The sequence below is a fragment of the Pseudorca crassidens genome, chromosome 3, assembly GCF_039906515.1.
Source record: "Pseudorca crassidens isolate mPseCra1 chromosome 3, mPseCra1.hap1, whole genome shotgun sequence".
NCBI lineage: Eukaryota > Metazoa > Chordata > Mammalia > Artiodactyla > Delphinidae > Pseudorca > Pseudorca crassidens.
The window spans coordinates 164,866,285-164,879,077 of NC_090298.1; the positions used below are offsets into that span (position 1 = coordinate 164,866,285).

Genomic DNA, 12,793 nt, shown 5'->3' on the forward strand with positions numbered 1-12,793 from the left:
AATGCATGCCATTGTCAATACTTTGGAGAATCTCCTGTCAAACCTTTTTCTTTTCTTTTTTTTTTTAGTGTTTATTTATTTTTACTTGTTGACAGTTTGCTTTATTTATTTATTTATTTATGGCTGTGTTGGGTCTTCGTTTCTGTGCGAGGGCTTTCTTCAGTTGTGGCAAGCGGGGGCCACTCTTCATCGCGGTACGCAGGCCTCTCACTATCACGGCCTCTCTTGTTGTGGAGCACAGGCTCCAGACGCGCAGGCTCAGTAATTGTGGCTCACGGGCCCAGATGCTCCGCGGCATGTGGGATCTTCCCAGACCAGGGCTCGAACCCATGTCCCCTGCATTGGCAGGCAGACTCTCAACCACTGTGCCACCAGGGAAGCCCAAACCTTTTTCTTATAGGTTGGATATTAAAATACTTTGTTTTGCTGTTTTATTTTTTATTGAGGTGGCGTATACCATTTGCGTACAAGTCGTGTACAAAAGTGTACAGCTCCATGGCTTTTTGAAAAGTGAACATCTATGAGTCACCAGCTCCACGAAAGGAAGCGGAGCATCCTCAGCAACGCCCTAGGCCACTCCTCTCTCTCCCCCAAGGATGACTGATGATGGATGATTGCTCTCCTGATTCTCACTTCCTCTGTTTTTCCTCTGGACTGTTCAACCAGGAGATAACGGGTGGTTTTCAGAGGTTATAGGAAGTCCCAGAAATTTTACTCAAAGTTGTATATTTCTAAGTGGAAGGTCCACTGATCTTGTCAGTTTTCCAGAAGGGTCTGTGAGCCAAGAAGGGGCCTTTCGGAAATTAAAAAGAAAAAAATTGTTCGGACGCTCCCTGGTGGTCCAGTGGTTAGGACTCGGTGCTTTCACTGCCATGGCCCGGGTTCCATCCCTGTTCAGGGAACTAAGATCCCACAAGCCACATGGCGTGGCCAAAATATAAATAAATTAAATTAAATTAAAAAAAAATTGTTTCTCACAAGCAATCACCCAGGACCATTTATTTCATCGTCTTTGTTACCTTGTTCAGCTCATGCTTAAGACCCCATTCCCCACCCTCCAAACCCAGTGTCTTGCTTTGCTTTTTAAAAATATATGTCTACAAAAAGGAATGAAATTGAGTTATTTGTAATGAGGTGGATGGACCTAGAGTCCGTCATACAGAGCGAAGTAAGAGAGAAAGAGGAAAACAAATACCATATGCTAACACACATATATGGAATCTAAAAAACTGGTACTGATGAACCTAGTGGCAGGGGAGGAATAAAGATGCCGACATAGGGAACGGACTTGAGGACACAGTGGGGGAAGGGGAAGCTGGGATGAAGTGAGAGAGTAGCATTGACATATATACACTACCAAATGTAAAATGGATGGCTAGTGGGAAGCAGCTGCATAGCACAGGGAGATCAGCTCAGTGCTTTGTGTCCACCTAGAGGGGTGGGATAGGGAGGGTGGGAGGGAGGCTCAAGAGGGAGGGGATATGGGGATATATGTATACATATAGCTGATTCACTTTGTTGTAGAAACTAATACAAAATTGTAAAGTAATTATACTTCAATAAAGATATTACAGGGACTTCCCTGGTGGCACGGTGGTTAAGAATCCGCCTGCCAATGCAGGGGACACGGGTTCGAGCCCTGGTCCGGGAAGATCCCACATGCCACGGAGCAACTAAGCCCATGCACCACAACTACTGAGCCTGTGCTCTAGAGCCCGTGAGCCACAACTACTAAGCCCGCGAGCCACAACTACTGAAGCCCTCACGCCTAGAGCCCGTGCTCCACAACAAAAGAAGCCACCACAATGAGAAGCCCGCGTACCACAACGAAGAGTAGCCCCCGCTCGCCACAACTAGAGAAAGTCCGAACACAGCAACGAAGACCAAACACAGCCAAAATTAAATAAATAAAAATTTTTAAAAAAGACATTACAGAAAAAGAATAGAAATTGTGCATGAAAAAAATATATGTCTGAAAAAAATATATGTCTATTTTTGTGGCAAAATATACATAACAAAACATTTACCATCTAAACTATTTTTAACCGTGCAGTTCAGTGCCATTAAGTACATTCACATCGTTGTGCAACGATCTCCACCATCCATCTCCAGAACTCTTTTCATCTTCCCAAAGTGAAACTCTGTCCCCATGAAACACTGACATCATCACTCCCACACCCAGCCGCTGGCAACTGCCATTCTATTTTCTGTCTCTGAATTCAACTACTCTAGGGACCTCATATAAGTGGAATCGTGCAGTATTTGTCTTTTTATGGCTGGCTTATTTCACTTAGCATAATATACTCAAGATTCATCCACATTGTAGCATGTGGCAGAATTTCCTTACTTAAAGACTGAATACTGTTCCACTGTTTGCATGCACCACGTTTTATTTATCCATTCATCCATCAGTGGACACTTGGTTGCTTCCACCTTTTGGCTATTGTCAATCATGCTGGTTATACAAACATCTTCAAGTCCCAGCTTTCAATCTGGGGGGTATATACCTAGAAGTACAATGGCTGGGTCATACAGTAGTTCTGTTTTCAGTATTTTGAGGAATAGCCAGTGTTTTTCCCGGGGCAGTTGCACCAATTTACATTCCCACCAACCAGTTTTTCCATGTCCTCACCAACAACTGTTATTTTCTGATTTTTTTTTTTAATAGTAGCCATCCTAATGGCTGTGAGTGGTTCTCTCTTTATTTTTTGGAAGTGAGGTGAGTGGCCTTTTTGACAGGAGCATTTATATATTTCAGGCTCTGGTTGTGCAACCTGGAATGGCTTAACTCTTGAAAAACCTTTCCCAGCTGATAAGAGAGCTATCATTAGCACATGACTTAGAAAGGTTAAGAACTTGCCACGGTCATAGGTGAACTGCGGAGCCAGAAACGGAACCCATGGTCTTATCTCTTCTTCATTTCACTCAGCACTGTGCCCGCCTTTAGGCACAGAGAAGGCCAGCCCCCACCACCAAAGGTCACGTAGCTGATGGTGACAGAGCAATCTCAGCATCAAATGCTCAGCTAACAGGAGGGTGAGCGATGCCATAAGTGCTGACTCTGGGGACCCAGCTCCGTGCCCGGACACCGACATTTCTGCAGCAAACAACTAAGGTGTCATCACTTATACATCTGCTAGCCACCCTATGAGATAAAGGCTGTGGAGCTTCTTAACCTGAAAATCTGGGGATGGCCTTCTGGGGTCCTGAAATCCAAAAATGTGTGCCTGTTGGGTACGTTTTTCAAAGAAGAGCCTGTCTCGTTGCTCTCATTAGATTTCAAAGGAATCTGTGACCCGGGGAAGACTAAATAAATATATTAGTCTTAGGGTGTCCCCAGCTCCATGATCGCTGTAAAAATATTACAACGTGAGCAGTCCCTGGGGTCTTGGCAAAAATTATCCCATGAAAGTAAGCTCTAAGGAGGAAGGTGGCTCCAGGCTTGGGCTTGGGGACCTGTCAGATTCTGGATGGTCAGTGGAAATCTTGACGCCTCTGTTGCAGTTTCTCTCCTCTCTCCCTGGCTGTGCCTTCTCTATCTGGCCGGCTTCTCCTCTCTTGTCCAACGTCTGCAATTGGTGGGTCTCAGAACTTAGTCCTCAGACCTTGTCCTCTCCGTACTCTCCCCCAGGAGAGCTGTCATCTGATATTGGCTGCACCCTGACGACGCCCGGATTTCTATCTGCAGCTCAAATGTCTCCGCAGGCTCATGGCCAAGCAACTACCTTTTCTTTTTTTTTTTTTTTTTTTTGGCCACGCCGTGGATCATGTGAGATCTTAGTTCCCTGACCAGGGATTGAACCCACGTCCCCTGAAGTGGAAGCACGGAGTCTTAACCACTGGGCCGCCAGGGAAGCCCTGAAACTACCCTCTTGATAGCTCCACGTGGTCAGCCTCCAGGCACTGGGAACTTCCCCAAGCTTTCCATTTCACGCAGCCCTCCACCTCCAAGCCTGCTCCCTTACCCGCCTTGGCCACCAGTGCCACCACCACTACCCACCACCCAACAGGTGTTTGGGCCAAACACCCAGAAGTATCCTTTCTCTTCCTCAGAGAAGGATGGAATCCAGTCTTGCTGGCAAGTTCTCTTGATTCTGGAAGATCTGGAGCCAATCCACTCCATAGCTCTTCCCTGCTTAACACCTTTGAACTTACTCTTTCCTCTCCTGGTGCTTTGTTTCCTTTTTGTTTCCTTTTCATCACTCGGGTCCCAGTTCATATGTTCCCTTCTCAGGGAGTCCATCCCTGACCACGTAACCTAAAGCCACTTCCCTCCCCTGCCCCAACTCTGGTGACTCTGTCCTATGACCCTGGTTTATTCCCTGTAGCAGGTGTTCCTGGCTAAAATGATTCTGTTCATCTGTTTCTTTGCTTACTGTGAGGACTTGCCACTACAGCTGTGGCTTTCAATGGTTTTTTACACAACCCACAGCAAGCTACAAATTTCACATGTGACCCAGTGATCCAGGTGTTATGGCTGCATCACAAATTACCCCCAAGTTTACTGGCTTTAAACAAAAGCTTTAAACAAAGGCATCGATGTTGCTCACAGTTTGGGCCAGGCTTGATGGGAACAGTTCTCTCTCTCCTCCTCTTGGTGTCAGCTGGGAGGGCTCAAAGCCTGGGGGCCGGAATCATCTCAATGTTCACTCACTTCTCTGGTGGTTGATGCTGGTTTCAGCTGGGACCTTATCTGGGAGACTCCTCACGTGGCTTGGGCTTCCTCACAACATAGCAGCTGGGCTCACAGAGAGTATCCTGGAATTGAGAAAGAGGGAGAGAGCGAGCTAGCACCAGGCAAAAGATGTATTCTAGTTTCTGACTTAGACTTGGAATTCACACGGCGTCCCTCCTGCCACATTCTGTTTGTTGCACAAATCCTGCTCAAGTTCAAGAGAAGAATTGGAGTCTGTCTCTTGATAGGGACTGGCAAAATTGGAACTATTTCTGTAGCCATTTTTTTGGAAAATACAATCTTCCACACCCAGTAGACAAATGGGGGGAGTTTCCCAAAACAATACTTAGCTTTCTGTACACAATGCACTAATTTTTTTTTTTTTCATTGTATTTTGTTGAAAATGCTGGTCATGACCCGCTTATTTTTTCACCTCATTTTTTTTTTTTTTTTGCGGTACGCGGGCCTCTCACTGTTGTGGCCTCTCCCGTTGCGGAGCACAGGCTCCGGACGCGCAGGCTCAGCGGCCATGGCTCACGGGCCCAGCCGCTCCGCGGCATGTGGGATCCTCCCGGACCGGGGCACGAACCCGCGTCCCCCGCATCGGCAGGCGGACTCTCAACCACTGCGCCACCAGGGAAGCCCTCTTCACCTCCTTTGAGGGACATGTCACAAAAGTGAACAGTTTGTCTTTCCTCAACCGTAACCCCGCACACAGCATGGTGTTCGGTGAGAATCAAACACCTCACCCACTAGCCTTCTACGTATTTTTTATTTAACACCTATAAAGCACGTACTGAATACCAGGCACTGACCTCATTCAACTCTCACACCAACTCTGAAGTAGACACTATGATGATCCTCATTTAACTGAGGAGGAAAGTGAAGCACATAAGGATGAAGCAATTTGCTCGGGGTAACACAGCTAGTAAGTGGAAAATCTGGGATTGAAACGCAATAAATCTGGATGCAGACTCCATTTTGCTACGCAGCCTCTTATAGAATTTACTTATTTATGATGTTTATTTTGAGTGTCCCACACACACACCGCTGAACCTCAGCTCCACGAGAAGTAGTTCTTGGCTTCGCCCCTACGACAGCGCGTTGCTCGCAGCAGGCACTGGACCCGGAAAGAAAAAGCTTGAAGATCTTGCAGCCGCTTTCCAGCCTGCGCAGGCGCATCAGGCAGGACGCCGGAGGCACCCCCACGCTCCCTACGCAGACTGGCCATCGCCAATGGTTGACAGAGGAGCCGGCGCAGGCGCACTAGTCCGACTAGACGCGGCCTCCCTCATTGGCTGATGACTGACGTGGGCTAAACCCAATGGAAACGGGCCTCTCCGGGAAGGGGGCGGGGCCCAGCGGGCAGTTAAATTTGCGCGGGATTGGTCCTAGTGTAGTCATGGCGGCCTTCCGCGACATGGAGGAGGTGAGCCAGGGGCTGCTGAGCCTGCTGGGTGCCAACCGCGCCGAGGCGCAGCAACGGCGGCTGCTGAGGCGCCACGAGCAGGTGGTGGAGCGGCTGCTGGAGACGCAAGACGGTGCCGAACAGCGGCTGCGAGGTGAAGGCCGGGGCGGGGGGCGGCGGGCAGCCGGGCCCGAGTGGTGGTGATGGTGACCAGGCCGGCCTCAAACCTCCTCCCTTCTGGGCGCCCCATCCGCTACCGTATTTCCCCGTGCTACCGGCGGATGAGCATTGTCCCCTCTGAGCCTCGGTTTCCCCACCCATGAAATGGGCTTCAGGACAGCAGCCACCTCCCAGGGGTTTAGTGGTGAATGTAGGAGGTCTGACGCGCTGTGAGCAGGAGCTGGGACTCAGGGTTTGAATTGGGGCTCAGGTGTCAAAGCGTCGGGTTTGAATCCCAGCACCGCCACTTCCCAGCTGTGAGATTTGAGGTGACTTACTTAACCTTGCAATGCCTCTGTTTCCCATAAAATGGTTGTAATAATAAATAGTCCGCATCTTCCTGCTGAGATTGTTCCCATGTCTTACTGAGCACCTGCTGGGTCCAGGCATAGTGCCAGTCATGGGGTGACAGCCGGGAACAAAGCAAACAAAATCCCTGGGGTGGGGGTAGAGCTAATATTCTAGTGGGGTGAGGCAGAGGATAAACAAGAAAAATGGATTTGTCAGGAGGTGATGGGCTAAGGATTTCAGCTGTTAACTCATGAACCCTCTTGTCCCAGTCCAGTGCTTCCCTCTCAAGCCTCAGTTTCCTCATCTGTGAAATGGGGTTGCTGATAGCACCCCTTGATGGATCAAAGTGAGATTCATGGAGATGATGCTTGCACAGGAGCTGCCCTTGTTGCGGCTTTTCTCAGCATCAGGGTTTTTTTGTTTTTGTCTTTTAAAGGCTTCAAACTTTTTTTTTATTGTGGTAAAATTGACATAACCTAAGATTTACCATTTTACCTATTTTCAAGTGTCCGGTTCAGTGGCATTAAGTACATTCACATTGTTGTGTGACCATCACCACCATCATCTCCAGCATTCCATGGTATGGATACACCACATTTTGTTTATCCATTCATCCGTCACTGGACACTTGGGACACTTCCACCCCTTGGCTATTGTGAATAATGCTGCTATGAGCATGAGTGTACAAATAATCTCTTTGAGTCCCTGCTTTCAATTCTTTTTTGTATTTTCCCAGAAGTGGAAATGCTGGATCAGATGGTAATTTGATATTTAATTTTTCTGAGGGGCTGTCATCTAGTTTTCCACTGTGGTTTCAGTGCCAGGGATTTGTAATGCCTTTTGACAATTACACTTTATGAGGGGGTGCCGTTTGGGTTGAGACTTGAATGATCTGGCAGCTAGCCATGGGATGGCTCCGGGAAGAGTGTTCCTGGCAGAGGGGACTGTCAATGCAAAGGTCATGAGGTGAGAATGAGCTGGAGACCCAAGAGAAAGAGGTAGAAGATGAGGTCATCAGGGGCCAGACTTGCCAGCCTGTGAGCCCCCGGGAGGAGTTTGGATGTTAGGCTAAGCACAACAGATGTCCTGATCAGGGTCTTCTGCTCTTTTCTCCTTCCTTCTCTCTCCTTTCTTTCCTCCCCTCCCGCTCCATTAACTCCCCTTTCACTGATGGTTGAGGAGAAGCTCCGCATCACCCAACCTGCCTGGGTTTCAGAAGAACGGAGGGATTTGGGGCAGGGAGACAAGAGTCGGTGTTCTAGGGAGCTGGGGTTTCGATCAAAAGGATCCAGTTCAGATGCCAGCTTCAGAGCTAAGTGTGTGGACAAGCCACTGGACCTTGGGCTTCTGCTCATCGCCTCTCAAATCGGGGGAGGGGTTCAGCCACCCTCAGGGAGTGGTGAGAGTTCAGTGAGTTGGGGCCCCGTGGTCACCTGTGGCACTTAGCACACATTCGGGTAACGACAGCTTATAATGAACGTCCATGGGGAAGAGATCATCCCAGGAGACTCGGTTGTTGTTAGGAGGGTGAGTGGAGAAGGGGCGGGAAGGCTGCAAAAGAGAGCCAGACCCTCAGCTCTCCTAACAGGAAGTCAGCAGGCACCGTCTAACACAGACAGATCAAGAAATAGCAGCATAAGCAAATTATTTAGAAATATGAAGGTCGATGCCAGAGAAAACAGTGAAGAGTTTAACTGGCTGCTTCAGAGGGTTGGAGAGGCTTAGAGAGGGTTATATGTGTGTGTGTGTGTGTTTAAATTTTCACAACCATAGACATGTGGTGCTTTGATTAAAAATTAACTTAATATAAGTTTATAAACACTTAAACACTGGCCCTTTAAGAAGCATTTTCATCCGTGCCTTCTCTGAGTTGGCAGGTTTCTCTGACTCTGTGGGAAGGAACACAGTAACCTTCTTAGGGTGTTTTTGATCTTTTTGGATGTTTTGTTCAAAATGTGTTTATTCTGAGTAGGTGTTGGCGATGTACGGTGATTTTAAGATGCAATCTGTGCTTTGAAGAAGAGAGACTTGGGAATAAATAGTCCAGTGTGATAAGGGCTGTCCTGGGAGCACAGTCTCGCCTTAGGAGGGAGAAGAGAGTGTCCAGCCGCCTGAGTCAGGCGTTATCCAGAAGGCCTTAATGCTGGGAATGATGCGCCAGTGGGCAGGGACACAGGGGTACAGGTCCCTGGAAGACCGGCAGGCAGGGGCCCAGGACTGAAAAAACATGGCGTGTCTGCACGATGATGAGGCATCTTTGCAGCCAGAGCAAAGGGAAAAGCACATGGTGGGGCAAAAAGCAAGGAGAGAGGAGGTTGGCAGGGATGCCGAAGGTGCCCAAAAAGACCTGGACGTTATCCTGGAGACTCTGGGGAGCCACGGGAGGTCTTTGATCAGGGGAGCGACTTCACATTTGGCCTCTGACGCAGCTGCTCTGAAGGCAGAGAGCAGAAAGGATTGGCAACGGGAGAGACCAAAGCAGGACACGGCCGGGAGGTTTTTGGGGTGGTCCTGGAGGCATGAAGGACCAGCACGCAGAAGAAGGGGTCCTGCCAGACGGGATGGCTAACTGGATCCAGAAAGTGAGTCCCAGGCTTGTTGCTTGGACAATGGGGTCGAGAGTGACGTCATAAATTAAGACTAGATGTGCAAACAAGGACCAGGCTTTATTACTTTGGATGGATTCAAGTGTGATTTCGGTGAAATGGAAGCACGTGTGCCAGGTCCAGGTGGGACTCTCAGGCGGGCATTTGCAAATAGAACGATGGGTCAGGGAGTTAGAGATGGAAGTGGGAACGTGGCCATAGATGGGAGCATTGAGGCTGCCCTCTGCTCCGGGGCTCTCCTGGGGAGCCTGAGATGAGGAACGCAGACTTCTCCCTGCCCTGCAGAGGTCCTCACTGCGGAGAAGGAGGTGGCCCAGAGCCTCCTCAACGCGAAGGAGCAGGCACACCAGGGCGGCGCCGAGTTGCAGCAGCTTGAAGCCGAGCTTCAGAGGGCCAGCGAGGAGGACGCCCGTCTGAAGGCCAGCCTCCTATATCCTTTCCTGTGTGTGCAGGACAGCCGGGCCCCAGCCTCACCCAGGATGCCCTTGTTCACTCTAGAGAGCACACCTGGAGCCAGCAGCCCCGGGCCCGACGGGGTTGGTGTGAGCACGTGGGCAGCCCTCCCTCCAAAGCCAGGAGTCCTTAACTGTCTGTGTACTCAGCTCAGCAGAGAGCTGGAGGAGCTCAAGGAGATCGAGACTGATCTTGAAAGACAAGAGAGGGAGGTTGACGAAGACACGACAGTCACCATCCCTTCAGCCGTGTAGGTCCACAGACGCGGTGTGAGTGCGCATGTGTGCGTGCACGCAGCCCACAGCTCTTTGTTGGAGTCGACGCTGGAGTAACTCTCTCTCTCTCTCTCTCTCTCTCTCTCTCTCTCTCTCTCTCTCTCTCTCTCTCTGTCTCTCTCTCTCTCCCTCCCCCCCCCCCGTTTTGTCTTCTCACGCAGGTATGTGGCTCAACTTTATCGCCGAATTAGTAAAATTGAGTGGGATTATGAATGTGAGCCGGGGATGATCAAAGGCAGTATCCTTTGTGGTGAAAGTGGAACCCTGTGCACTGTTGGTGGGAATCTTAAACGGTGCAGACACTATGGCCGGTCCTAAAAAATCCAGAATAAACACATAACCCAGCAGGTCGACTTCTGGGGATACACACGAAGGCATTGAAAGCAGGGACTTGAGCAGATGTTTGTACATCCATGTTCACAGCAGCACTGTTCACAAAAGCCAAAAGGTGGGAGCAACCCAAGTGTCCGTCTGCAGATGACCAGATAAACAAAATGTGGTCCATCCATACGGTGGAATATTATTCAGCCTTAAAAAGGAAAGACATTCTGGCACACGCTACAACATGGATGAACCTGGAACATAATCTGCTGGTTGAAATAAACCAGACACAAAAAGTCAGTACTGTGGGCTTCCCTGGTGGCACAGTGGTTGAGAGTCCGCCTGCCGATGCAGGGGACACGGGTTCATGCCCCGGTCCGGGAAGATCCCACATGCCGCGGAGCCGCTAGGCCTGTGAGCCATGGCCGCCGAGCCTGCGTGTCCGGAACCTGTGCTCCGCAACGGGAAAGGCCACAACAGTGAGAGGCCCGCGTACCGAAAAAAAAAAAAGTACTGTATGATACCACCTACATGAGGTCCCTAGAGGAGTCAGATTCATGGAAATAGAACGTAGGAAGGGGATTATGATGGGAGGGGGAGTCAGTGTTTAATGGAGACAGAGCTTTGGTTTTGCAAGATGAAAAGAGTTTTGGAGATGGTAATGATAGTTGCACAACAACATGAATGTGCTTAATGCCACTGAACTGGGCACTTTCAAATGTTTAAGGTGGTAAATATAATGTTATATGTATTTTACCACAATTTAAAAAAAGACAGTTCATTATCTTAACTTTCTGTTCATGAAAATGTCTTTCAGTCTCCAATTATCTTAATAATAACAATTTAAAGGCAGTGTCCTTTCGTCGTGGGGGGAGAGGGAGGGCCATGTGTGCTGGGTTTCCCTTACATCTGCACCCTCAGTCCATCATGGCCCCAGCGTTGCTCAGCCCATCCACCTGGACAGCACCCAGCTCTCCAAGAAATTCATCAGCGACTATCTCTGGAGCTTGGTGGACACAGAGTGGTAGCCAGGAGCCTCTGGGACTGCATCGTACAGTCCCACACAGTGGGAATCAGCCCGTGGTGGGTGGTCAGTGCCTCAGTGGTGAGATCAGCTTAAAATTAAATGTTTATACGTAAATGAGTTCTTTACTGGATTTCTTCCCCCATTCCCCCGTCTTGACTTTGGCCTCAAATGCTGGACTAGGTAACCAAAGAAAACGGACTTAACTGTGCCAGGCCTGTGACTTCACATCTGTGACAACACATACAAATGACACCGTAGTATCCGATGACAAATTCCAGGTCTTCGTCATCTGTGATTCAGGTTTGGCCCTTTTTTATCTGTTCGTTCTCTGAGTGCCACTGTGTGTCCGAGCTGTGCTGGGAACCCAAGGCAAGATGAAGGATCCCTTGAGCCAGTGGAGGAGTCAAAAGTGATCAGATGACACCCTCGAGCTAGAGAGCATCCAGAGTGCTTCAGGACCCTGGCCAGGGAGGGGGCCTGCCCCAGGGGATGGCGGTGGCATTTTTGCTGGGACTGGAAAGGATGAGTCAGTCATGAAGAGATTACATTATAGGCTGTATAGGGGCCCATCGCTGGCTCCAGGGTGGGCTGTGTGTCAGAGACCACCGTTTGCCTCCCTGATATTTGTTCTCCCCTCCCCCCTTGGTAAGGAAATCCTTTTAGCTGCCCAGTCAAAACACAGCTTTTCCCAGCCTCCCTTGCAGTTAAGTTCAGGACAGTGAAATGTAAAAAGAAGTGTTGTGTGTGACTTCTTAAAACGCAAGGTAGTATACCCTTTCCCCCTCTGCTCTGTTTTCTGGAACTTGAGTGTGAAGGCTGGAGCCCTAGCAGCTGTATTGCCACACTTAAGGAGGGGTGCAATCCTCGAGGGATGATAGGAACCTGGTTCCCTGATGATGGTGTAGCTGGGTATCAATGCTGGACTTCCTTGCGGGTAGGGGCTAAACTATTATGTGTGCCTTTGTTATTTTAGTTTTTCTATCACAAACAGCCAAAATAAACCCTAACTGATTCAGCATGCAACCAGGGCCTGGGCCAGCCAATTGATTTCTTCACCTAACCCCCATCCTCAGTTACTGAGGTACTACTAAGAGTGGGAAGCCTGTGGCCAGCCTGCCTGCCTGTGTGAGGGTAGAGAGTGAGAAGTAGGGTCCCTTCAATATCAAGTGCCTCTTGGATACAGCTTTTCCTGAAGCCAGTAGGTTTGGTAGTTACATGAGCCTCTGGGTGTTGGGTTTTGTGCACCTCTGTACCATTTACAGTGAGTACAATTTGTGTTTCTTGATCAGAGAGGGACATGCTAAGCTGAGGGAGCAGTGAGTTCTAGCAGCTCCTGAGTACATCAAGTGGGCACTAAAAATAGTCCATTCCGGTGTCTCTCAGAGGCCTTAGAGCAAGGGATCCTGCCTGTTGGGCTCCAGGAGATAGACCCAAAAAAGGGGTTGTTAGTCTCCCTGAAATGTAAGCAGCCCCAGTCCATCTGGCTCACAAAGAAAGATTCCCAGAAGAACTTCAGAG

The 12,793-nt window shown here is 49.3% G+C and overlaps 1 protein-coding gene and 1 long non-coding RNA gene across 3 annotated transcripts in view; one reads left to right on the forward strand and one right to left on the reverse strand.

The window, feature by feature from the left end:
• The window catches only part of LOC137222446 (uncharacterized), a 21,301-nt gene extending 15,417 nt beyond the window's left edge, over window positions 1–5,884 (reverse strand). Inside the window, exons 1-2 of the long non-coding RNA XR_010942452.1 lie at window positions 5,491–5,884; window positions 4,551–4,758 (exon numbers count right to left, since the gene is read on the reverse strand). This is a non-coding gene — a long non-coding RNA (uncharacterized lncRNA). The remainder of the gene's footprint in view (window positions 1–4,550; window positions 4,759–5,490) is intronic.
• Window positions 5,885–6,045: 161 nt separating this feature from the next.
• Window positions 6,046–11,389, forward strand: SPC24 (SPC24 component of NDC80 kinetochore complex). 2 transcript variants are annotated; one of them, XR_010942457.1, is made up of 4 exons: window positions 6,046–6,237; window positions 9,485–9,921; window positions 10,089–10,165; window positions 11,170–11,204. XR_010942457.1 is itself a non-coding variant. In XM_067733710.1 (4 exons), the coding sequence occupies exons 1-4, from the start codon at window positions 6,078–6,080 to the stop codon at window positions 11,274–11,276; spliced, it is 762 nt and encodes a 253-aa protein (XP_067589811.1). In that variant the 5' UTR covers window positions 6,050–6,077; the 3' UTR covers window positions 11,277–11,389. The 2 variants fall into 2 exon arrangements, 1 of the variants encoding a protein (XP_067589811.1); XM_067733710.1 differs by having other exon boundaries at window positions 6,050–6,237; window positions 9,485–9,902; window positions 11,170–11,389.
• The last annotated feature ends 1,404 nt before the right edge of the window (window positions 11,390–12,793 follow it).

Coding starts and splice junctions, on each gene's coding strand:
- SPC24 (XM_067733710.1), top strand. CDS start 6,078: ATGGCGGCCTTCCGCGACATGGAGGAGGTGAGCCAGGGGCTGCTGAGC. Junction 6,238..9,484: donor TGCCGAACAGCGGCTGCGAG/GTGAAGGCCGGG, acceptor CCTGCCCTGCAG/AGGTCCTCACTGCGGAGAAG. Junction 9,903..10,088: donor GTCACCATCCCTTCAGCCGT/GTAGGTCCACAG, acceptor CTTCTCACGCAG/GTATGTGGCTCAACTTTATC.